The sequence below is a fragment of the Strigops habroptila genome, chromosome Z, assembly GCF_004027225.2.
Source record: "Strigops habroptila isolate Jane chromosome Z, bStrHab1.2.pri, whole genome shotgun sequence".
Classification (NCBI taxonomy): domain Eukaryota; kingdom Metazoa; phylum Chordata; class Aves; order Psittaciformes; family Psittacidae; genus Strigops; species Strigops habroptila.
The window spans coordinates 86,129,927-86,156,316 of record NC_044302.2 but is presented as its reverse complement, the minus strand read 5'-3'; the positions used below and the strand labels follow the sequence as shown (position 1 = coordinate 86,156,316).

The following is a 26,390-nucleotide window of genomic DNA, read 5'->3' as shown; positions in this document are numbered from 1 at the left end:
GGGGTTGTGCAAAAGGTGTCTTTTCTTAATAAAAAGCCTGAGTTCCCCAAGGGGTGTGGTTGTGCAACTCTTTGTGTGCATGCAGGAGAAAATAGAGCCCTCACAAAGAGAGGATCTGCAAGCATGACTGTATGTAGATGCAGCTATCCTGTCTAAAAAAATTTCTTGTTCAGGAAATTTATGTTCTACTTATGTTGCCTTGAAGAACTTTTGATCTGCATCTTCACATGTAGGGCTTGTTGGTATGTTTGCACTAATTACGTTTATGGGCAGATAATGGACAGGTTCAGGTATTTTCAGGAGAAGGAAAAAAAAAAAAGGAAGGGGGAGTGGAGGGGTGTCCTGGGTTCCAGTTTATGATGTGAGCCTGGTGTATGAAAATCAGAACTGACTTTGTTTTTTTCCCTATGCAGTGTGTAGCCTGAGAGCTAGAGGACTGGAGAATATGTAAAACTGGTTTAATGATATTTTTGCCCATTATCCTGCATGGGTCATGCCTTCCTGAAGGAATTTAGAGACCCAGCTGCAGTGCAGATCTAGGATCTTCTCAGTCTGCGACAGATTAATGTGGAAGGTTAGATGCTGTACGCGTGATGTTCAGTTCTTCCAAATATGCACAGTAGGTAACTGCATTAGATATCTTAGAGTATTAGAAAAGTAGTGCTGTTTGTGGATTGAAGTGTCTGGTTATGAAAACACAGGACATGAGATTAGACTATATAACTCTGAGAAGCCTTTGTTGCATGGAATTTCTGGCAGTACTAACAGCGGCTGGTGCGTTCTGGGGTCCTTTCAAATTGGTGACCCAATGATTTGGAGCTTCTGAAGAAATGTGATGAGAGGAAGAGTTTCTTTAGTCCAAGGGCTCCTTATAATCGGTATCGCATGGCTTTTTACCACAGTTGCATGGTGAAACCTGAATTTCTTTGCTCTGACTGGCAGGTTTGTGATGCACCAAATTTTTTTTCCGTATTAAGTACTGAATGAGACATCTGTCTGTCTTGATATGGCATATTGACCCTTTTGGTGGTGTAAACCTGGGATGTAGAAAACTAGGTTCAAGGTTCTTTCTCTAATGTCCCAGGTAAGTGCCCTTCTTGTTGTTTGAGTTTGGAATCAGTCCTTGTAGTTGACTTTGACCACAAATTTGATCGTGCAACTGAAAGATCTCTTCAGTTTTACTGAAGTGAGTATGTTTGTCTCGCTCTCTCTCATGTGTGTGCATTTTCCTGTTTTTATGAATCACACTTCAGAATTTTTTCCACAAGGACAGAGAATTCTGATAAGTGTCATGTGTTCAAGCATTCAGTGCTGTCTCTTCACATCTGTCATGTGGAAGGCCTTATTTAAGGGCAAATAGTATTCCTGCAATGCAGTTAGTTAATGCTGAGAATTAAGCTGGAGAAGTATTTTGGTTGATAATTAAGCTGTCCTCATAGTTAATTTTGGTAACATGAGATTTGTCACTCCGTAGAGGACAAATCAAGGATAAAACAGCTGTTGACTGAAAAATTACTCTCGGTACTATTGCCTATGTATACTTTTTAAGTGCTCGTGAATCAAGACTCAACAGCATAGAAAATCACTACATTTTATTCTTTCAGACATTATCAGTGACACTTGGTAAAATCACTGTAATGCTAGGAACAGTCAGTTTTCTGAAAAGACTATTGTCACAGTAATTCTTGTTAAGCCTGTGGTTGTTACTTCCATTCTCTCAGATTAGCTTTCACTTAATCCAGGATATGCTATGTACAAGAACAACAGCTGCTTGGGGCATGAAGAGATTTGGAGTCAGTTGAAAAGTAAACTTGGGAGATGGATACTTTTCTTATTGCTATTTAATTTGCATTCTTTGTTCCTTAGAAACATAGACATTTTCATACAGGAGTAAAAAAGTATTCCTGTAATCTGTCTCAAATAGTTGCTAGCACCAGGTGCTAGAGAAACAGATGCAAAACTTCGCTAAGCCCTGTGAAGGGTGACTGACTGTCAGGTTTCCAATGTACTTTCAGATTCGTCTTACAGCTCTGTGAGTTTCACCTATCTCTATCTTGGGATTTTTAATGTAATTTTAATTTTGATTCTTCTTTTTTAAAAAGTCTTGGGTATTTTTTTGGGGGGTTTTGTTTTTTGTTTTTTTTTTCCCCTATATAGCAGAACTTTTAAACCCGTAGCAGTTTATTGTCAATTAATTCTCTTGATAAGCTGTACATTATTTATAAACCATAGACATTCTCCATTAATTTCCTTGGGGTTTTTTATATCCCCTTGCTTGTGTAAGAAGAGGGATCAGGTGTTTGTTTAATATTCTGTACCATTCTTTTTTTTTTTTTTTTCCTTTTCTTTTCCCAACATCATATTGCTGTTCTTTGGAATATGTCCTCATCTTCAGAACAGGTGAGACGGTTTGTTTAAAGCTGAGTAGAGTTATTAGAGTAACTTATAAATTGGGCAGGTTACATATCCTGTTTTCCCATCCCAGAACATATGGCATATAGTCAAAACTTCTCTTTTCTCCAATTCTGTTGTTGGTAATACTTTGCTACAGACTACTTCCTGAAATCAGGTTAGAGAGATAAAAATCTGTATTTTTCTCTATTTCTCTACTTACAATGTTCTAAGTTTTCTTGCTAGTTTTAGCTTATGATCTTCTTTAAACACCTAGTTTGTTTAAAGATCATGGAGATCATGGAGATGATCAGTTTTGTGATGCTAGTTATTTTTGTTTGCTTTCTGAAGCTTGGAGATGTAGACTACCTACTTATTTTGTTTACTTGAAATTTGAGACTGTACTTTAAATATGTACTCATACAGTTGAGATTATGTTAGGGGGGATGAGAAAGAATGGCTTTTTACTAGTTTTCTAATTTTTGTACATTCCATACTAAGATTCTTAGGCCTATGAAATTTAATGATTCTGTCGCTTTTGGTAGTGGCAGTATCCTTTTGCTGCTGATTCTTTGTATCAGAAAAAAGCTGTGTATTCCCTGCAAAATGAACAGTACATTCAAAGTCTTCGTCTGACTCGAAAAGTTTCTCAAGGTATGTGTGCAGCAGTCTATTTTTGGAAAATCTTTATGTGATAAAGCAATAAGTTAGTTACTAAAACATAGTCAAGGCAGTTTTTACATTATTGGATATGGAGGCTTAGAAAGGCAACTTGGAAGCTTCACATTCTCATGCAGTTTTAAACACATGGGAAGGATTGCAGATGTTCTTTCTTGAAATAAAATCTAAATCAAGATCCTAAGTTTACGATTCTAGATTTCAACCTTTCAAAACGACTTCCATAAAATTGCTGAGTTTAATAAGCCAAATCTATGCTCATAGTATAGCTATTATTCAAAAACAATATTTATAATAGCCTGTCCTGAAGTTTTAACATAGGACTTTGCTTTGCAGTTGTAGACATCCGCTTTGTTTTGGTGTTGAATGATGTAGCTCAGTATAGTCTGCTTGAAAAATGTCCTGTACCTGCTCTGGCTAAAGGCTGGCAAACTGATGTCTCTTTGCTTCTGTATTCATTTGCTTCTATATTCACCGTTTGCTAGAAATTTGGTAGTGGGACAGAGGAGAAAAGAAGGTGAGAGGCAAATGAGACTTGTTGAATGTTTGACTTGGATTTGATCTCCCAAAGCATTGGAGGAGGACATACTACTCAGTATTGGTCTCTGATCATTCTGCTTGCTAAATAAGGTGCACAAATACTTGCCATTTGAAGAAGTTTTACCTGTTTTTATTGCATGCAAGAGGTACCAATGTGAAAGAAAGAAATGAGGAAACACATTTGACATATAGGGAGTGCGTGTTCTTGTCCCCTCGCTCCTAGCCATTTACTCTGGTACCCCACACAAAACCAAGAGAGCAAAAAGAAACCAGAAGCATATATTGTCATTTGAGCCTTAGGAGATAAAAAAAAGAAAAAAAAGAATCTACATTTTTTTTCCTGAGAAGTACGTAAGCTTTAGCCAAGTGTCTGTGTGCCTTTGAATTTGCAGTCATCCTTCTATTCCTTTTATACTATAATTCCTTCCTTTCTGTGCATTTGTGTGCTGCAAAAACTTAGAGAAGCAGAAGGGGAAGGTAGCGCTCCAGTTCTTATTTTCTCAGTGCTTCTTGGAAAGCTATTTGTCTTCTATCCTAGAGCTACTTCCTTTGAAATTATGATTGGTCTCTGTTACTCTAACAAATTTAAATCTTCTGGGTTTCATTTCTGCTTCTAAAAGACAACAGAGCTTATTTCCACTGAATTGATTCAGTGAAAATCAGCAGCAGAACTTTATTGTGTAGCAATTAGGAGAAGAGATGAAGAGAGAGTTCCTTTCAAATGACAAAGGTAATTCGTATGAGTGACAGCAACAGTTACTGTGGTTTTCAAGTGGTTAGTGCTGCTGTGATAGGGATGCCCTGAGTTGCACAGTTTGCACAGTGATGTTTGTATGTGGTGTATGCTGATGAAAGAAATCTTTATGAAGCATTGTTACCTTTGTGGGTCTTTTGTTTTAGATGTGCATTCTCACTCCTGCCGTGAATTTATGTTCCTTTAAAGCATGTTTTTCTGAATTTGATTTTTGTCTTGTAATCTAAAAAATTTTAAATGCTCTCCAACATACAAAATATCAAAACACTTTTGTCTTCAAATTATTTGTTACCATTTTATTAGTTCAATTTTAAAGAGAAAGCTAAAAAAAAGGCGAAAAATAATTAGAAGTAATGCACTTCTTTGGTGAGCTCTGTCATCTTGTTGCATATGTTCAATCTTTTTTTTTTTTTAAATGGATTAGAAGACTGACAAGTACATATAGATATTTAAGTACCAGTTCTTAGCAACTCTGTATTTTCAGAATATTATAGATTGATAGTATCTTGAAAGTTGTTAAACATTTTCAGATGTTCAATTTTAAACACCTTATAGTCCTAGGTTTTTTTTTTTTCAGATTTAGATTTTAAAATATCAGAATAACTCAGTTCCTCTAAGTTCTTCTAGTGTGGTATGGTTTGGCTTTGTTTTGGTTGTTTCTATCTTAAATAAACAAACAGGGAAAAAAAAGTGAAAAGGAAGCCTTCCTGAAATGCGACACATTACTAGTCTGCTACAATGTTTGTAGCAGAATACATAGTTTTAGTGGCAAAATTGAAAGCAGATCTGTAATTTAAAACAAGCCTCTCACCCCCTTCCTCTCACTCTTGTTTGCTGCTTGATCTTTAGTATCTGTGACTGCTTAGGCTGCTCAAGTTATATTTCATTAATATATATGTGGTGCAAGTGTCTCATGTACAAATGTCACAATCCAGGTTTAAATTCTAGATAGACATCAGTGAACGCTGTTGCAGAACTGGGCCTGAGTGCTGGACTGCATGCTGTCTAGTGTAATTGAAGCAATAGTTTGATATATAAGTATTCTGCTTGAGTCTGTGTATTTATAAATAATGTATTTAAACACTTAATTTGAGCAGTTTTTACTCTCAGATATTGTACTGGAAGTCCACAAATTGTATGTGAACAATTGCAAAGATGTTTGTAATTTGAAATTTTAAGTTAAAATTGATAGATTGCAGCCTCAGTATTTTCCTGGTGTTACTTAGAAGAGCTTTGGACAAGTTAAGGCAAGGAGATAACATTAAGAGAAGTGTAATTGAATAAACTAGTAGATGGATATTCCATTATTCTTCCACTTCTCCTGAATTCACTGTTTTCGTTTCTACAAACTCTTAAGAGTACATTATAGAAGTAGTTGTGCCTTTCAATGTGCTTTGTGGTGTGTAAGTTACATTCATTAATAGTTATCAGAGACAACTGTAATTTGATAAACATTAAAAACATGCTTATTTAAAATGCAGTTCAGATGAACAAACTCATTTGCTTATTTCTTTGCAATAGTGACTCGAGAGAGATTTAAATTCTTCTTACGCCAGATAGAATGTGTTATCACCAGAACACCATGTAAAGTACAAGTCAGAATGACAGTTACATGGTCAGAACTATGTAAATTCAGATGGGTATGAACTTCACCAAACACTTGTTACTGCTTATGTGGTTGATTGGGCTGGCCTGTCAGTTCCTGGGAGAACAAGGATCTCTAGCAAGGTGGTGTAATTTAAGGAAATGTAAACTACACTGCCAGAAAAGATCATTCCACTTCCTCTTCCATTAGGAGGGAGAACGGGTAAGTGTGACATGTCTGCATGTGTCTGTACAGCACTGAGTAGTGCCATTAATATCAATTTATTAATCTTTGGTGCAACTAATGCTGTCTAATCTGCCACTCTTACAGGAATTCCTTATAAACAGCTGACTGTAGGTGTCCCCAGGGAGATATTTGAGAATGAGAAGAGAGTGGCTCTATCACCGGCTGGAGTTCAAGCCTTGGTCAAACAAGGCTTCAATGTTGTGGTGGAATCTGGTGCTGGAGAAGCTTCCAAATTTTCTGATGACCATTACAGAGAAGTTGGAGCAAAGATCCAGGGGACCAAGGAAGTCCTGGCTTCTGATTTGGTTATCAAAGTAATTGCTTTATTAATATATTTCCTATTACATTATTTTTGGAGAAACATAGAGCTAATTTTTTTTCTGATAGTGTGCTGACAGTTCAGTAAGTAGGTTAGTGTTAATTCTGATTTTTTTTTTTTTTTTTTTTAATAGCTCAGGTGTACGCCTGCAGTAATAAGCTAGTAAATGGCAGCATTGAAAAAAGTGAGGATAATTACTTACCAAGTTTTTAACGAGCTTGGAGGTGGTGTGTTTTCTAGAGTGAGGTAGGCTACTAGTTCTAGACTAATCAGGTGACATCCCTGCTGTAAGAAACTTTTGCTCCAAAATTAGTAACATACAACTGAAGCTGCTCTTTAGAGAGAGTTGTTTGGAATTCTGAAGATGCTAGTTTCTAACTTCTCTCAGTCAGGTATCCAACAATTCCACAACTGAGTGTTTCAGAAGTATTTGTAACTAGATGAGTTGTAGTTGATTTGGGAGGGCTGCTAGAAGTGAAGTTGCTTGAGAGGTATTAGGTTGTATAAAGGCCTGAAGGAAAAAGGAAAAAGACCTTAAACTTGATGCTGAGACTTCTTTTAACTGCTCTATTTAAAGTTATTCGGTCAGGTTTGAACATACAATTTCTATGAGCTACTTTGTGAACAAGCCTTTTAAGTAGGTTTCTTTTTGAAGAAAAGTGAGAAACTCAAAAGTGAATACAGATGAAGATGTGTATCTGCTGGACTTCATGCTTGAAATTCCCTATATGCAGTGCTGCACTGCAACCTAATAAGTGATTCTTAGCATGTAGAGCTTAATGGCATATCTGCTTGGTAATCATTTTGCTTAAAAATGGTGTGTTTGGGGCAGCTATCTGTCATAAAAGCCAGTAACTGCTGGTTAGAAGCCATCAGATCTTTCTGAAGGTGTGATGGCTATTACTGCCTTGTCACCAATCTGCCTAGAGCTAACTCTAATACGTGGATTGCAGTTAAGAAGTGCAGTTACTCAATTCAGTTGTGTAAACAGCCTTTGCTATACTTCCATCCTTGTGTACTTTGTGGAGGGAGTGGACAGACTGCAAGTGAGGAGGAAGAAAGTCGAGTGTGTTCTGATTTATTTCTTCTGATTAATTTGGAAACTTCTCTCTTTCTTCAGGTGAGGGCTCCTATATATAACTCAGCTCTAGGTGTGCATGAGGCAGATCTTTTTAAGACGATGGCTACTCTGATTAGTTTTATCTACCCAGCACAAAATCCAGACCTCCTGAAAAAACTTGCGGAGAAAAAAACTACTGTCTTGGCTATGGATCAGGTTCCACGGATCACCATTGCTCAGGGATATGATGCACTTAGCTCCATGGCCAACATTGCTGGGTATGAATGTTACTTTTTTTTTTTCTTTCAGCTTGAGTAAGTATAGCTGGATTAAAAGTTATGTGCTTTGGTATTGGGTATATACAAAACAATTCTGCACCTCTATTTTCATACAGTTGTTTCACACAGGATGACACTATTGGAGGTGCCAACCAACTTAAGTTTATTGCGGTCAGCTTTGCAGCAGATCAGAACAAGGCCTACAGAAAAATTAAATAGACAACCAAAATTGATGGCAGTTCTTTTAATTCCATGACTGCTTTCTCTAGTGTTTTGGTTTTTTTTTTAATCTGAACTAGATCTGAGCAGGCTCAAAGTTATCTTTAAGAAAGCTTGAACACAGATTGTCTGTCCTTGGGATCTGGTGTTGTTGGGAGTTCACTGACCCAAGCAGCATGCGGTATGAATGCAATTGCCATGGCAGATATAAACAAAAGAACAAATACTCTCAGGCATCTTCCTGCTTTGTGACTGGTATTGTAGGTATTCCAGTGCATTAAAATGTTGTTGTCATCAAGCTAACTTCTATTATTAGATTCTTTATTGCTTTTTTTATTATTATTTTTTTGACTTTCCACTTAGATGATGTCTGTAAGGCATAATAAACCTTGGAGAAGGCTACCAGATTTTGTGGACACCAGCATTATACATCTGAGTACATGTCTGGTTACTTCTCTGTGTTTCATTCTGTGTAATTTTACTCAAATATAGAAATCTATAAAATACGGAAATGTTTTTACAGGTATAAAATCTACAAGCTGTATTCCAAATTATAACTAATTTTTTGTTATACAGACGTCCATATATTCCTGCTAGAGATAGGAAAAAGAGTGGAATGGGGCTGTTGAACACAATACTGCTAGTAAAAATGCAAGAAAATGTGCACTGTTATTAATAAAAGACACAATTACACGTTGATCTGCATTTTCGGCTAGCTTTATTGATGTTAACATGACATCCAGCCACCCATTCTTGAATGGCTACAGAGCAGATGGGGCAAAAGAAGTAGCGAGCTTAAGCTATTTGTCCTAAACTATATAGCTCTGCAGAGTTAAGGTCAGAGTATCTTGTTTAAATGTGCGCTTGTTTGTCTAAGTGAGCTTACTGCATAATTGCTCTGGGTTTTGCAATTGCTTGTTCATGTTTCCTTCCTAGCAAGCCTCAGGTTACAGCCTTTAAAGATAGCTTGAAAGACCACAGAGTTAACTGTTAGCAAGTTATGTGTATATTGTTCAGGTAAAATTTTATTTGAGAAAGTGAATTGTTGTGGACATCCAGTATATGGCATTCTAAAAATTCTGTCTGAAAATGCATTTCCCCCCCGCCAAAAAAAAAAGTCAAGAAATACAAACAAAGACAGGCTATTAAGCTTGTGCTCAACAGTAGAATATTAAACTTGCTTTATCCTGTGCAAGCTATGGTTAAATGTTTATCCTTTTGATTGCTGTCATGAATGGAATTGTACTGACCATAGGAAAATACTGATACGTGTTCATCCTTAATTGACAGTTACAAGGCTGTGGTACTGGCAGCAAATCACTTTGGTCGCTTTTTCACGGGTCAGATCACAGCTGCTGGTAAAGTTCCTCCAGCAAAGGTATGTGCAATTAAACAGATACTGTGGCAGAAGAATATGTGAGTTCCTGAGTGCAGCTAACTGCTGCTGAAACTGTCTTAAAAGGCTTTTTTCCTGCCTTAGGGCTAGTTCTAGAGACTTCAGAAATTCCTGTAGTTATTCCCATAGCAATTTTTGTTCTCTAGCTGTAGGGCTGGGTTTTTTTGGGAATAACGGAATAATTTGAGTTTTATTTAAGTTTGCTTAGTTTTAAACATAAGAGTATCTATACATGGATGGATTTCCCCCTCCTCCCCAGATGAGGACAGGCAAGGAAGCAGTTCAGAAAAGTCAGAGATGTTGGGATTTCTGGTGCATTGAAGGCTCTGATTGAAGGTATTGTTGGATTGGAATTACAGGTAGATTGAGTTGAAGAGAAATAAGAGTAGAATTAGGGAAGGGGGGAAAAAAAAAGCTAAGGAGAAAACTTGTACTTACATAAACTGTTAGCTACAGGTGAGTTGGCTTTCAGATAAGAGAAGTTAGGAATTACAGCTTTTAAACTTAGATTATGGGGCAGCTGTACCAAAGTAATTTTGTGTTCTGTGTCTTAAGGTAGCTTGTTTAAATGGCTGGTTAATGAGACGTATCTGCAGTTGTGAAAGCAGTACAAAGCTGCTGCTTTTCTAACCAGCTCTGGTTTTAGTTTATGTTACAAACAAGATGGTTGTATCATTCTAGGTCTTGATCATTGGAGGAGGAGTTGCTGGCCTGGCTTCTGCAGGAGCAGCTAAATCGATGGGTGCAGTGGTTCGTGGATTTGATACTAGGTAGGTGTATGAAAATGGTAATAGCAATCTGACGTTATTTTAAGATTAAGTAGTTTGAGTCAGTATTACAGTGAAAGCACTTGTACTGCACTGAATCACAATTCCGTTGCTGCTATTTTTATTCCATCTTTATTCCTCCATTTTTTTATACCTCAAAACAACCAAATCTTCCAAGAAGTCCTTGTCATTGCATCATTCAGAAATGCATGAATAAAAACTCATTACTTTATGAGAATGAGAAAATCAGGGCTTTTATCCATAATTTCATGTCTCTCTTCTTCTTGGGGACACAGAAGAAAAAGTAAAGAAATAATCTGTATGCCCTTATCTATAGCTTGCTTTGATCCAAGTTCATAGCTGCATACTCTTATTCACTTCTACTTTCCTGATCCCAGAAAAGCCAGCTAGGGCGTCTTTGGAGAGACTTTCTCCTTCAGTAGGTTGAAAGAAGCAAGAGATCAGGTTATTTTATTTATAAATCTCAGGATGAAAGAACAGAAAACGCATCTGAAGCTGTTTCAAATTCTGCTTTCCTTGGGTCTCTTCTTTATGTTTGGAAGGATTGTTTTGTCCTATAGCCATTTTTCAGAGCAGTAGAGTGGGAAAATTGCAGAGCACAAACATTTGTCTTATAGCTCCAGGGACTACAAACTGGATTATTTTGTGTTAAATGGCCTTCTTATATTGAATTTTTATGTGCTTAATACTGTATTTGCATTAAAATTACTTATATATGTTTGATTTTATGCAGAAGTGGCATTTAGTGCTACTTAACTATATTTAATATGAAAGAATAAAAATGAATGTATCTCCAGACCTATGATGTGCAATATGAAAAAACCTTCATTCTGGTTTGTTAGAAAATCTGCATATGCCTTAAAACAAACTAGAAAGAATTTATTTTTCCTAAAAGCGTGATCAAAACCTGTCTAAAACTTTTCAGATTTTTTTTTAATTCCCTTCTTAAGTATCCTTTATGCTTTTATGTGGTGTGCAAGAATTTTGTGTTAAATCCTGTATGTGTTGTGAATATTCACCTAACACTGAAATTTAGACTCATTATTTACTGTGATATCATGTGACGAAAAATATGTATCAGATTTACAGGAAAACAAACCCCCCACCCAAACCCAAATAAACCCTCAAACCCATGACCCCTTAACCCCCCAACCCTCCCAATTTTCCCTGTGAAAATAAGACTTACTAGTATTTCCCATTTCACAGATTAAAGATAGGGCCACAGGTTGTGTATTTATCACCTATCCTTGGCATCTAAGTTTGGGCTGTAGATTTGCGTAGTTATGACGAGAAATGGGTGAGCAGTGTTAGTCAACAGTTAAGGTCTCGGCTTTGAGACTTTTATTGGAGCAATGCTGCTGAGTGTACAGGAAACCCTAGCTGCCTTTATTCCTTACCCAATTATTATTATTAGGGACCTGAAGTTAGTGATGCAGTTACTTTTTTCACTTAATGTAGAAAGTTGAGGACATAATTTATAGTCTCCTTAATCCTAGAATAAATTTTAGATCTCTTGTGTGAAGACTGCTACTAAAAAGACCAGAAAAGTCATGGTGGATTTTCATGGCAGCAATTGTTTCCTTCCCTGCAATTTTATTTTCTTAGAGCTGCAGCTCTGGAACAGTTCAGGTCTCTTGGGGCTGAGCCTTTGGAGGTAGACTTAAAGGAATCTGGAGAGGGACAAGGTGGTTATGCTAAAGAAATGTCCAAAGAATTTATTGAAGCTGAAATGAAACTCTTTGCCAAACAGTGCCAAGATGTTGATATCATCATCACTACAGCGCTTATTCCAGGTACGTTTTATGTACAAGATGCTGATTTTCATTTATCTTGTGTAAGTTGGCATGTTTTGGAGCTGTGCCTGCAGTGAAAACAGAGGTGTTACTGAATTATGTCAGTGCTACCATGTACCTTTTAACTTCCCTGATAATGCCTGTTTTTAAAGCATGTGCCTTTTTTTGCAACTTTTGTTTTCACAAACTAGCAGTCTTTGACTCAATATCATGTTCTCCTATTAAACAAGGAGTAGATGGTAATAAAGTAAGAATATGTAATTCTCTTGCATATTTATTGGATCACTGCTACTGCTGCTATCCAGCTTGTGCACAGAAACAAATCCAGACAAAACAGTACTGTGTTTTGTAATTGAAACATAGTAAGATAGAGCTTACTGTTTGTATTGCACAACATCTGTATTTTGATGTGGCATCTTTTGTTGTTTTTGTGTTACGACTTGAATTGTAAGATTGGATGTTGTCAGTTACTGAGGACAAAATTCTACATGCTCGGAGCAAGATATTCTAGCATTTCTTCTTTCTGCCTGTACAAAAAAAAGCCTTCTATGACATTTCATCCTAGGTACTGGTTACCTGAAAATTTTGCTTACAAAAATAAGGTTTTTATATAGAGAGAAGGGGAGAACGCATCTCCTGAGCTCTACAGATAAAAAGCTGTATTTGCGTTTAACTTAAGGTGCCTTGTCTTGTCAGGCAAAAAAGCTCCCATCTTATTTAAGAAAGATATGATTGAATCAATGAAGGAAGGTTCAGTTGTTGTGGATTTAGCAGCAGAAGCAGGGGGAAACATTGAAACTACAAAGCCTGGAGAAATGTATGTTCATAAGGTGAGCATTTTAATCTGCAGATCATTCTCAGTTTGCGTGAATTCACATTGTGTTTTGTAAACTGTATGCTGAAAACAAGTAGCTGATTTCACTATTTGGGCTTAGGTAATCCTTATGTATCCCAACCACTTATAAGTCAAACTAGGGTTCATTATCACTATTGGTTCATTAGAATAAGTAGTTTTGCTCTGGACTGAACTTACTGCTTTGGTTTTTGCTCCAGTGTTCACTGGCTCAGTAGAGAGCTTGTTTTTCTGCTTTTGGGTTTTATTTTTGGTACTTGTGAGGAATCTACTAGCAGTTACAGAAATTAGGTGATGAGATTTAAAGTAGCAGGTTTCCAAGGTTGTTTATTTGGTGATGTAAGGACATAATGCTGTTATTAGGGAAGCTTGTAGGACATACTGTTGCCATGGTTATTAATATTAGCAGGGCTGCGTGTGTATGAGTCATGCACTGTATTTGGCTTTGTGGTTTTCTAGGGCTTTTGATGTCATTGCTTAAAAAATTAGAGTATGTAGAACAGAAGTAATCAGACACTTACATGAAGAATTTATATGGAACACTCTTAGTCAGAGGAGTATTACCCCTGGACATAGTGTACTGGCACTGACCTGTGGAAAAAAAGCAGCAGTGCAGAGGTATTATCAGTGTGCCATACCATTGTATTGTGAAGCCAGAGTTCCTGGAAGCATGCATGGATCTTGGCTGTCAGTTGCGGGAGCAGTGTTTTAACTCAAGCCTGCTTGTATGTGCTTGCCAGCCTCAGCTTCCCGTACGTTCCAAAACCCTGATAACAAGGTATACTCACATTTGTTCTTTAAACAGCAGGGATGTATTATGTTATCTCTTTACGTAAATGTGAACCTATTAGGCATGTTACTTGCACAGCTAGCTAGCTCTAAGGAAGTTTCCTTCACTCTTCTGTTATATAGAAAGTTGCCTTCAGTGCATGCCCTCAAGAAGGACTGAGAAGATGCCAAGCATTGGGCAGAATAATCCATTACCTGATTGCTTTAAGAAGTTAATCTGAGAGAATGGTAGGATTTGGAGAGGACAAGCTCTTGCACCAGTACATCTTCCTCTCTGTATAGGCTTGCTGCTAATAGCATTTAAGATGTTGGGTTTGATCATGTTGAATTCTGTAATTGTTGTGAGTAATCCTCCCCCCAACTTCATAATGTTAGGGCTGCAGGTAACAGTTTTAGCTGGGGTTAAAAACAGATATAAGTGAAACAGTTTGGATATATATTTCTAGGAGGATATGTAGGAAGAAGAGAGGGAGTTTTTACAAGGGCATGTAGCGATAGGACAAGGGGGAATGGCTTTCAGCTGAAAGAGAGTAGATTTAGATGAGACGTTAGGAAGAAATTCTGTACTCTGAGAGTGGTGAGACACTGGCACAGGTTGCGCAGAGAAGCTGTGGCTGCCCCATCCCTGGCAGTGTTCAAGGCCAGGTTGGACGGGGCTTTGAGCAACCTGGCCTAGTGGAAGGTGTCCCTGCCTGTGGCAGTGGGGTTGGAACTAGATGATCTTTAAGGTTTCTTTCCAATCTAAACTATTCTGTGATTCTATCATTCTTCAGAGATTGTACTAATCCTTAGTATTTTACTTAAATTTTTTTCAGGGTGTTACACACATTGGCTATACAGACCTGCCTAGCAGGATGGCTACTCAGGCCAGTACTCTATATTCCAATAATATAATCAAACTCCTAAAGGCTATTAGTCCTGACAAAGAGAACTTCTACTTTGATCCAAAAGATGAATTCGATTATGGTACTTTGGATCATGTTATTAGAGGAACTGTAGTAATGAAGGTAAGTCAGTAAATATTCTTTTCTTAATTTGTGAGTGCATACATTTATCAGTGTTGCCTCTTTAAAATACATTCAAAGATACTGCATGCCGATAGACTTCAGATATGGCTTCATGGATAGTGTGGGCAATCATGTTTGTATTCAGCTGAATATTCCTCTGTCCCATTTTGTGAAGGGAAAAGTCTTTGCTTCTATCTTCTTGTCATGGTTAAACAAATACCTAATGTCTACTATTGAAAAATAGGAAAAAGATTCAGTTTGCATGTTGTATTCATGTGATAAAAACATAGTTATTTAAAACGTTTGAAACATTACTACAAGACCAGAAAAATATTATTCCTTCGTTGTTGTTGTTGTTGTTTTTAATAAATACATGTTTGTTCTTGTAAGAGTAACTTCAGAAAAAAATGGTGGAACTAGAATATGCAGGATACTTTAAACTGTATTAGGAAATACTAAAATACAGACTTTGATCATGGGCCAGTATAGGCTCTCCTCCTCAAACTATTAGGAAATAATAACTTGCAGTTTAGGTAAGAGGTATTTGTTTCTGTTGAGTTTTGCTGCATAGTGTTTCCAGCATTTTGTAATGCTTATGATACCTACCGTGGAGGAGGCTTGCATTGACTTCAGCTCTCCCAGGCCACTGAAGTGGTGTATACAGCTCAGGTCTGGAGGTTTTTCCTCCAGAAGTCTGGAGAACAGCAAGAAATGTGAGATGACATACTTAGTTCCTAGCTGAGGTCTGGGCAGGCTCTGATTACAGTTCAGATCTGTAGCAGATTTTGCTATTTTCAAGACCCTGTTTTATTTTGCATAAATGTTTTCCATTTAAGGAACTTGACCACTTTGTTTGGTTTCTGCTTTCAAGCCTTGTGTTGTGTTTCTATCAGATGCTCTTGGACACTGATATTAATCATGTCTGAAAAATATGTAAATCATTAAGGTTAGCTTGGTCAGGCTGTACTGATCATCTAACCTTGCAAAATTTTGGAAATGCAGAAAAAGAAGATCCTGTGGCGTGCCTGTAGGATGTTAAGACTTAATTGAGTTGCAGGATTAAGAAGAGGAGGTTCCTCTAACTATAAAGCATCTGCCATGTTAGTGGTAACTGTAAATATCTCTTGTCAGGATGGCAAGGTGATTTTCCCAGCACCTCCACCAAATAAGATTCCTCAAGGAGCTCCTGTGAAGCAGAAGACTGTAGCAGAGCTGGAAGCAGAAAAAGCAGCTACTATTACACCTTTTAGAAAAACTATGACTACTGCATCTGTATACACAGCAGGTAGGCAGCTTCCAGAGTTGGGGAATCAGTGTATAGTGCTCCTCATTTGGCAAATACTTTTAAGACTTGTCATCTTACTTATTCAATTTAATAACTATTTGGGAGAGCAGGTGATTGGCTGTTCTACTCTAGTGCAAAATCAGTGCATTAGAATAACTGCTTTTGGGAGGGAAAACAAAATTTTATAAATTTAACCAAAAGTATCAACATTTCAAACAATGGTGACACGTTCTGTGTGCATCTGTGTGTTTGGCTTTATTTAAATATCAGTAAAATACTTAAAATCCTGAAGGACTCCTGCTAGGACTGTGCCCATACTTTGCAGCAGAACCAATTCAATGCCATTGCTTTCTTCAAATTTTAATGTATTGTATGAGTTAATTTGCCCACAATCAACTGAAGTACTGAGAACATGACATTTCTCATATATGTTGTCGTAATAATATATATTGTCATAAATATTGTTTGCTCTTGGCATTTGGTATTCTGTATGAGAAATTCTGCATGAGGTAATTAATGAATTGCATATTCTTTATTTTAACATCTGTTCTTCATATGCGTGGTTTGAGTCTTCCTAATAGTATTTCAACATGATTGTCACTCTTCTACATTTTTGCTCTAGAACAGGGGAGTGATAGGATTCAGTGTTGCTATAGAAACCTATCTTTGCTGCTTTGCATGCTTGCATAACAAAGATGGGTGTATTATATTTATGGTTTTATTTTCTATTGTAAAAGAAACACTAGCACATAAGAGCCTTGTAGACAAAGATGACACAGCTGATATTGAAAAAAGTCCATGCACAAGACTCCTTTTTGCTTTTAGCTCAATAGTGGGGACTCCTGTTGTACAGAGGTTGAATGTAAGAAACCATTGAAAAGTTATAAAAATGCTTTGCTGTTGTTTTCTTCTAGGTTTGGCTAGCATGTTAGGGCTAGGCATTGTAGCACCTACTGCTGCTTTCACGCAAATGGTGACGACATTTGGCCTAGCTGGAATAGTGGGGTACCATACAGTGTGGGGTGTGACTCCTGCTCTTCACTCTCCACTCATGTCAGTGACTAATGCTATCTCAGGTGAGTAGCTGTCACACAACTGCTTGTTTTCTGTTTGAAGTAGGCACAGCTCCTTTTATTTGAACTTCAGACAGAAGTCCACTGATAAATATATGGCAAGGACGCCTGAAACAAACTCTTTATGAGAATGTGGTTTTTCAAAAGAAGGGCAAATGAGGTAGTGTGTATTTTGAATTTTTATAAGTAATTTTTCACTGTTAACCTGTTTGCTTTAAAATTTGTTTTACTTGCAGTGCCAGAGTCTCTCCTTTGATAAAACGTATCTTTCCTCCCAACTCTCCAAAATGTTGCCCTGAAAATAACTTGTCTTTCATATTTTCTGCATTCTTTTTTCCTCTCCTCAAACTATGTATTTTGAGAGAGAAGAAAAAGAAAAAGTTCCTAAGTGACCTGTAAGGCTCATAACTCTGTAAATGTCAGATGTTACATACTGCATTTGTATATGTGGATGACAGGTCACAAGTCTGACTCACTTTGACTGTTAAAAGCAAAGTTTCTTTTATTGAACAAGCAGTTGGAGGCTGACTCTGTGCTTGAGGCACTGTACTTCAAAACTATGTTCATATACTAATTTGTTGTTTTGTTTGTTTTTCTTTTTAAACATGTTTGTATTGCTGAAAAGGACTGTTTAGTCTGACTAGGACTGAAAAGTCTTTGTTTAAATAGTAGTGTGTACAGTAGGAGTCAAAATTTGAGTTGATTGGTATCTGTTTGACAGCTGAAAGGAGGCTTGCTATAGGTATAGAGCCTTTTTAGGTTCAGTAACACTTTCTTCTCTTTTAAATAGGACTAACTGCAGTTGGTGGGCTGGTATTGATGGGAGGACACTATCTCCCTGAAAATGGTCCTCAAAGCCTTGCAGTGCTTTCGGCCTTTATCTCTTCAGTCAATATTGCAGGTATGAAAGGCTTTCTCCTGAGGGTAACTTTAAAGCACTTGTCTAATTCTTCTATTTCTTCTAAGTCTTTAATTAGATAGATTCCAGAAGTAGAATTCCGGAAATTTGGTAGAAGTTACTCAGTCTGGTTTGCGCACACTGTTGTGTAAACCTTCTTTAGGGAAACATTTAAATGTGCTTTTTTCTTTTACAGTATACTTTTGGTGATGATTATATGAAATATCTTTCCCTGTATATCCCAAGATATAGAGGATATACATTTGTCCTTGTACTCCTTTTTTCTAACTGAAAAATGTGTCATAGAACAAAATTCTGCTTGCTTGAGCTGCAGAAGCCCAAGCTTCACAAATAAAAAAGACAAGAAAGTGAGCAATGTGACTTATAAATAACACTTTTTTCTAGAGTAGATAGGGAAAACGACACAGTCATAAACTAAGCTGTATCCTACAGTCACTGTAGAGTATGGGGCCAGAGCACGTCCTCCAGGCTTTCCAACTTGTCCTTTTATGAATTTCTTCTGAAGGTTAAAGAAGGCAGCAGGATCTTACACTGATTACATACTTGTTTCCTGGTGGTTTTCCAGATTAATAGCTTTTCAGAGGCTTTATTGGTGTCACTTGTTAACTTTGTGTGGTAATATGGTTTAACCAAATATTTCTCTTACAGCTAGGCATATGTTTAGTTTCAGATTCTATTTTTGTAAAATTGTTCCTTTGCTTTGGCCAGGTGGGTTTCTAGTTACACAGAGAATGCTGGATATGTTCAAACGTCCCACAGATCCTCCTGAGTACAACTACTTGTATCTACTTCCTGGTGGTGTATTTGTAGGAGGCTATGCAGCTGCTCTTAACAGTGGCTTTCATATTGAACAGGTAAGAAAATAATTTTGTGGCTCTTAGCCCACTGTTCACAGCATGATATCCTTCTTCACTGTTTACTCTGAGGGGTAAACTGCAAATTAGCCGTGGTCTTTTCATCAGCTATGTATTCCCACAAGGCAAGTCTGAAGCTGATTAACATGAAGTTTGCAATCATACCCCAAATACTGAATCTGAAAATTTTAAAAGCTTTTTTTTCCCTTTCCCTTCAAAGCAGCAGGTACTTTGTTATTTATTGGACAGTTTTCCAAAATTACAGCTTAAGTATTATAGCAACTACAGAAACCAGTAGTTGCTGGTTTAAATGTTTCTGAAAATTCAACTTGGCATGACAATTGAAATAGGTATGACATCTGGATGGGATGAGATTTCAGCACAAAGGGTTTTACAGGGATTGTACCTAGAGCACCTTCTATGGCAAATTTGTTTCATTTGTTTTAGTAGTAAGAAAAAACAATCTCTATTGCCTTCTGTGTTTTGAAAAAAGCGAATCCAAACATACCTTTGTGCCAGGTGCTTGTAATATATTTGATATTCTTTTTCAGTTATCTAGACATGTACTGCTTAGTTCATTTAAGTTTGTTCATACATACAAAATAGGAGTCAGATGTTCCATAAGCAAATTCTGAAACTATTGCTGTAATGAACAGGACCGTTTAGTTTTGGGTTTGTACTAAAGAAAAATTTCCTCCTGAACTGATGAGGAAGAAGGACTTGACCCAAGTTTAGTATTCACAGATAAACCAAGACTGGCCAAAATCACATCCTGTGCAACAGTTTCTCACAGTCATAAGAGTTTTGACTTCAGTTGAGAACTGTAACTTGCATACATTCTGGAGAAATCAGCTGTTTGTGTAATACTCAGATTTTTATAATGATTATGCAGTTTGTCTCTAATTCATATATACATACTGATGTTTTTCTTATTTGAAAGATGATGTATTTAGGCTCAGGCTTATGCTGTGTTGGTGCCCTGGCTGGTCTGTCCACCCAAGGAACAGCTCGTCTTGGAAATGCTTTGGGTATGATTGGTGTTGCAGGAGGCTTAGCAGCAACTCTTGGATGCCTGAAACCCTCACCTGAATTGTTGGCACAGATGTCAGGTGCACTGGCACTTGGTGGTACCATAGGTATGTGTATGATTCTTTAAACTAACAATATATGCTCCATGCATGAATTTATGCAGGTTGTCTATACACAAAATACTGTATAGCCCATAGGTGAATTGGCTAAAATTTATGGCTTTTGTATGTTACTTTGCAAATACTTGAACAAAAAATCCCAGGGCTTTTATTAATGCATCAGGGTAAGGCAGAGAATAGGGAGAGTGGTGGAAAAGCAGGAGCACATCATCTCTGTTCGGGAAACTGCTTACACAGAGGTGAATGAACTTGCTCAACTTCATACTTCTGTTCAATTCCTGACTGAGTGCTGCCAAATTCCCTTTTTCACACTGATCTTTTGCCACAGAAAATGTTGAATTTCTCAATATTTAATGAAGCTTCTAAGAACATGATAAGCTTTAATACATTAATTTGCATTATATCCTCATTAATTAATACATTAATTTCCATCTGCACAGATTGGTTTTGTTTTGTAAGACTTCCCTCTGTTTTCAACTCATAATAGGTTTGACGATTGCTAAACGCATCCAGATTACAGATCTGCCTCAGCTAGTGGCTGCTTTCCATAGTTTGGTTGGTTTGGCTGCGGTGCTTACCTGTATTGCAGAATACATGATTGAATATCCTCACTTCGCTACTGATCCAGCTGCAAACCTCACCAGGATTGTGGCATACCTCGGCACGTACATTGGTGGAGTGACTTTCAGTGGCTCTCTTGTTGCTTATGGAAAACTGCAAGGTGAGACCTTCCATTCAGAATTAAGTATTCGTGAAAAGCTTTTTTTTTCCCCTAGGGTTTATCTTTGACTTTAGACTGCTGTGTAATTGGAAAGGAACTTTGTGTTTTGTATCAGGTAAAACTTTGTATGTTTAATTTTTACGAGTTCATTTTTTTTCCCCCTTTTTAATTCTGTTTAATTTGTGCCCAGCTTTAGTTGTGGAAAGTTTGTCTTCAGTGCTTGGACATACTACTGCTGGTAATTACTAAGTCATGTAAGCTTCCCTCAATTCATCTTATCTAGAAATAAGTGTTGCTTTAGTGTTAAGACACTACCTGACACTGTTTCTCTAATCGATTTTATTGAACTTTCATGTTCACAACTTCATATTCCTGAGCAGACATTTTGATTGAAACCTTCGTGTTGCTGGACTCAGTGAGCACTGCCAGTATTTATAGGATTTTGTTCTCAGCACTGTAGGCTTCATTTAGGTAGGTCATTGCAGGCTTCATTTAGGTAGGTCATGGCAGGCTTTGTTCAGGTAGGTAGCTTGCAATATTAGCTGAGACTGCCTCACTCGAAACCATTCAGTTTACTGTCTACCTACTGTGCAAACTCCATGTGTCTTTCTGTTTTAGTAAATGTGCTTTCTAAATTCGATACTAATTCCTGATTCTTATGCACCTGAAGGCTCTTTATTATGTTTATTTTTGGTTTTGTAAGCACACAGATTCTGAGAGACTGAGATAATACCTGTACTAAGAAGTTGCAGCTAAGAACTTCCTGTTACTAATCCTGTTACTAGCTTTGCAATAGTTCCTTTAGGAAACATCTGTTTGCTTTCTTCAGTGTTTATGAGACCAGCCATTGAAGGAGGAAGCATGACATGGATGGGAAGCTGTCTTCTCTAATAATCTTTTGAAGGATTTGTCAGTAGTATGTATTTCTGATGTATTTCTGCTAAGTGGTTACTCATTTATTTCTTGGTTATTTTTTTTTTTACCTTAGCCATCTTACCTCCCTCCATCACTTCAGTGATTTGTGCGCATGTCCCTGGCGAACTTCATTGCCCGTTTCAGCCCACTCTTCTGTTTCTGGTTTTGTTTTCGTGTTTTGGTTTTGGTTTTTTTGTTTGTTTGTTTTGTTTTGTTGTTTTGTTGTTATTTTTTTTTTTGTTTTGTTTTTTGTTTTTTTTTTTTTGTCTTTAGCCCTTTCCCTTACTTTTTCACCCACTTTGACTCCTAGTCCTGAGACAATCAGTTCATTCTTCCCCTTTAGTTCAGCTCAATGTAAATGAGAACTCGGTAAGTAATTAACTTACACCAAAAGTAACAGATAAACTTGCATTATTTTTACTCATTGCCAAGTTATTTGGGGGAAAAAAAAAAGAGCCTAGGGTGAAAATAGATTCACATAAATACCAAACCCTCTTTGCCAATGTGGAAAGCTGTGAGAAGTCTGTGTGACTGAGGGTACGGGTGAAATTAAAGCATTTGAAAGCAGGAGTATTTTATATTTGGGGTTATCTCTGTGGTAATATTTTTCTAAGCACACAGCTTTTGAGAGGCTGAGGTAAGACCTGTACTGAGAAGTTCCAGCTAAAACTTCATATTACAGAGCATCATACCTCACATGCAAAGACCCAGGGCCAGAATAAAAGTATGGGTTGGTTTGGTTTGGGTTTGTTTGGGGTTTTGTTGTTTTTTTTTTTTCTTTTCTTTTTCTTTTTTTCTTTCTTTTTTTTTTTTTTTTTAAGAGAAGGCTTTACAAGAGGAGAAAATATTTTTTTATGATTATTCTGAAGGACTTCAGTGAGATTAGGACATAAAACGAGTTTGAACAGGAGCATTTGAGAGTCTCAGCTTTGACCAGCTTGTTTTATTTTCTGCCCCTCCCTTTTTCTTTTTTTAATTTTTCTTTTGCTGAGGTATTTGGTTTTCTCTGAAGACAAGAGACAGGCTCACCTGCACACATGTGTCAGTCTCTGAATATGCATTTGGTTGCAGGTATCCTGAATTCTGCACCACTGCTCTTGCCGGGTCGACATGCATTGAATGCAGGATTGCTGGCTGCCAGCGCTGGTGGAATGATTCCATACATGATTGATCCTAGTTACACTACGGGAATGACTTGCTTAGGTTCTGTGTCAGCTCTCTCAGCCATAATGGTAAGTCAGGGCGTTCTAAGAGGTGAAACAAATTAAACAAGCAGTTTGTTCTTTGGCTTTGCAGGATTCCTCTTAATGGTTGTATTTTACCATCCTGAGTCACAGTCATCATAGTGCCTGTATGCTAACTTGCAGTAGGAAGTAGCAACTGACTTTCCTAAATCTAGCAGTAAATTAGAACCGTTCCAGAGAACGGGCATATATATATGTAGAATTACTTTTTGCAGCTATGACTTAATGGAGCCTTTTATATGACAAACTATTATTTTAAAAGACTTCTTGGAAAGTTTATCCTTAAAATAATTAAAAGAGCACTAGGTCTACTGGTTATCATAACTTAGTAAGATTATCCCCATGTGTAACTTCCCCCTTCTACTCACATCGGCTGTTGGAAAATGTTACCATTCTGTAAACCAAGTCTTGCAAAGACTCCTCAGTACAAATCCTTTAATGTTATGAACAGTTTCATGGAGCTGGTAGGATATTTTTGTGAGTAAAAGTATGTGACTAAGCACAGGGTGAGGACAGTGGAGTGCCTTCCTGTCCTCGCGCAAAAGGCGGAATCAGTATGTCCAGTTCTCAGGCTACAGCTTAATGTCTCCTACATTGAAAAGACTTGAATAGGTTAGTAACTTGATATTTATTTTTCGATGCTAGAGGCAGGTTGTCTTCTCTGCATGTTCTTAGTTGTAGCTTGTACTGAAGCATTTTCTTTCCTTTTCCAGGGTGTCACTTTAACAGCAGCTATTGGAGGTGCTGACATGCCTGTAGTTATTACTGTCCTCAACAGTTATTCTGGATGGGCTTTGTGTGCTGAGGGCTTCCTACTGAACAACAACTTGCTGACCATTGTTGGTGCACTCATTGGGTCTTCTGGTGCCATCCTCTCTTACATTATGTGTGTGGTAAGAAGTCAGCAGAAATTGTGCTTGTTTTCCAAGTAATAAAAAACTGTGTTCAGCATGTTTGCTAGGAAGATAAGCAATTGGAAGACCAAACTGCTAGGTGTTTACAGACTAGATTGAAACTGTTGGACTAGTTGCCAGTCATCTCTCTTTGGTTTGGAGAGATAGATACTTCAAAACTGCAGAAAGCCTTTGCATTGGTTTGGGCATTGAGGTTTGGAATCTGGACTCAAGTTTAATTCCTTGTGCTCAGGAGTTCTTTTTAGACGTATCACTCTGCAGTGTTGTTATATTCAAGCTAAATGAAACATCTGTCAGCAGGAGATACTCTAAGTAGTAAGTTCCTTTAAACAAAAAAGAAGTTTGGTTTGGTAGGAGGTAATGGAAAGTCAGATTTTTGGAGTGTAGGAGAGTGTGCTACTCTCTCAGAGCAGCTACTCTGAAGTACCACGGGGTGGCAGCAGGCTTGCATTAATGTAGTGCTGGTACTAATGTCTCGGCGCAAACTCGGGCTTCAACCCTGTGTGTAGATCATACTGCATTATTATTAATGGTCTCTTTTTCTCTGAAACGTTTGTGTGTAAGTCTGTTGTTTTCCTATGTGTGTCTCCTTTTTGTTTGCAAAGATGGAGAGGTAATGACAAAAAAACACCCCTATTCACATCTACCAACCTGCTGATTATTGTGTAATTCTGTTTCACTGCTGTTGTCTTCTTGTATGATCAGTATCACTGTTCTCTTGTCCTAATGTTTTCCTGTGATCAGCTCTGGCTATCTTTTTTCACTTCATATCTGCTGATAAATAGTGTTGTTACCATGTTAGGAATCAATCATTTTTATCTCTCTTGAGGAACAATTTCAGAAAAGCTTAAAAAAGTATTTTTGTGCACCTTTGTGGCGGTGAGTTCAGGTGAACAATCCCAGGTATGAATTTTAAAGAATCTTGTTTATTCTTGAATGTTTTGTATCTCCTTATCAAAAGGAAATCTTATTATGTAGTTCATGGGTATATTTATTTAGGTATAAATGTATATATTCATTTATGATTGTATACGATCAGCAATTTAGTCCATGTCAGCAGAAAGATGATGCTTATGGGCAACACAGGAATGAAAAGTGTGTTCTTTAAAGATGAAATTCTTGTAAGTCTTGGTGAAAATATTATCTGTTGGGTATGTATTTACATAAGCATAATCCCTCTATAGCTTCATTTTTCTTTTACTGTCCTCTTTTGTTTTTTTATTTATTTTATTGCTACCTCCTCTCAGCGCTCAAAAGAGAGTTTTGAGATACTGCGTTTGTTGTTTGGAGGAATCTAGGTAAATAGGAAGCCTGGGGAAGTAATTAGCAAAGCAGTTATACTGTGACAGAGTGGCTTTCCTCTATGTATTTCTCAAGTTTCAGGAAGTTTGGTGTTTGAGATAGGATTCTAGAAATCTTGTGCTGCTTTATATGAGCTTCGACAAACTTCATTAGCCAATAAAATACAAAATATTTTGTATAATTTCTGCATAATAAGCAGAATAACTTGTTTCTAGCTCAGCATTTTTCTGTTCTTCTTCCTTTAATGGAAATTGTTACTTTTAAAAGTATTGTCATAATTAGGGAATTCAGTATCACTGTCTTGAAGCTGCTTTACAGGAGAAAAAATGCTCAACAGTTTCAGTAAACTGATTTAGGCTGTTGTAACCTGTGCTAGTGAAGCAACAGTTGTCCCCCCTTTTTTTTTTTTAAAAGTATGACTTCCGTGCAAAGCAGTGTGTTTATCAAAGCTTATCTAGTACAGATGAGAAGGTGTTTTTTGAGATATCTTACTGGTTGAAACCTTTTTTTTACAACATTTCCAATTACTTTTTGTGATAAAGCTGTAGCTTAATCATCCAAAACCTATCCAGATAATCTCTTAAAGCTTGAGTTGATAAAATTGGTCAACGTGTATTCAGATAACCACTTAGTATTTCACTTGTATCTACTTTATTTAATACGTATCTCTCTTTTGTGCCTATTAGTTGGGTGAGTTAAGAACAAAGAATTTAACTTCAAAACAAAAAAGCAAAGGCCTGTAGCGTTTACTTATCCTGTGTATTGCAAGTTCTCTTAAAACAGTAACACAACATGTCTTCATCAGAACACTTGATTGTATTAGCATGTCCTTCTTTCCCGTTTTTTTTCCCCCTGAGTGAATACTTGATGATCACAAGTGTAGTACTAGAATTGGTATGCTTAGGGATGGGGAAAATGCTTCGGGTTGAAGAGGAACCATTAATTGGCGTGATGAAACAGAGCAAGAGAAAATCGTATGGTGGTCCATCATCTGGACTACCTGTGCGGTTTCTGTGGGCACAGTGGATGGACTTGGAGTTCTCAGGGATCAGATGTTTTCTTTTCCCTGGGCTGTAAGCTCCTGGCCAGTATCACCTGTGTGTGCATGACAGAGAGGGCTTTTTACTAGTGATTGAATTATCTGTGAATGGTGAAGCCTGCACTTTGTTGTGTTTGTGGTCTGTGGTGGTACAGAAGATGAAGGAGTTTCACTGGGATGAGGAGGCCTTAGCTGCATTGTTTAATTATTGTTTGTTGAGGTCTTGGCTTATTTTGAAGTCTTCTGTACCACTCCCTTCTTTTTTTTTTTTTTTTTTTTT

The 26,390-nt window shown here is 37.2% G+C and overlaps 1 protein-coding gene across 4 annotated transcripts in view; it reads left to right on the top strand.

The window, feature by feature from the left end:
* The window catches only part of NNT (nicotinamide nucleotide transhydrogenase), a 45,715-nt gene that overhangs the window by 1,621 nt on the left and 17,704 nt on the right, over positions 1–26,390 (top strand). For all 4 annotated transcript variants that reach the window (XM_030512129.1, XM_030512128.1, XM_030512130.1 and 1 more), the window contains exons 3-17: positions 6,279–6,508; positions 7,634–7,851; positions 9,361–9,448; positions 10,148–10,236; positions 11,860–12,047; positions 12,744–12,877; positions 14,505–14,696; positions 15,828–15,981; positions 16,896–17,057; positions 17,845–17,955; positions 18,682–18,827; positions 19,768–19,963; positions 20,463–20,696; positions 22,683–22,843; positions 23,569–23,748. In XM_030512129.1, the coding sequence (XP_030367989.1) occupies positions 6,279–6,508; positions 7,634–7,851; positions 9,361–9,448; positions 10,148–10,236; positions 11,860–12,047; positions 12,744–12,877; positions 14,505–14,696; positions 15,828–15,981; positions 16,896–17,057; positions 17,845–17,955; positions 18,682–18,827; positions 19,768–19,963; positions 20,463–20,696; positions 22,683–22,843; positions 23,569–23,748 (2,483 nt within the window). The remainder of the gene's footprint in view (positions 1–6,278; positions 6,509–7,633; positions 7,852–9,360; positions 9,449–10,147; positions 10,237–11,859; positions 12,048–12,743; positions 12,878–14,504; positions 14,697–15,827; positions 15,982–16,895; positions 17,058–17,844; positions 17,956–18,681; positions 18,828–19,767; positions 19,964–20,462; positions 20,697–22,682; positions 22,844–23,568; positions 23,749–26,390) is intronic.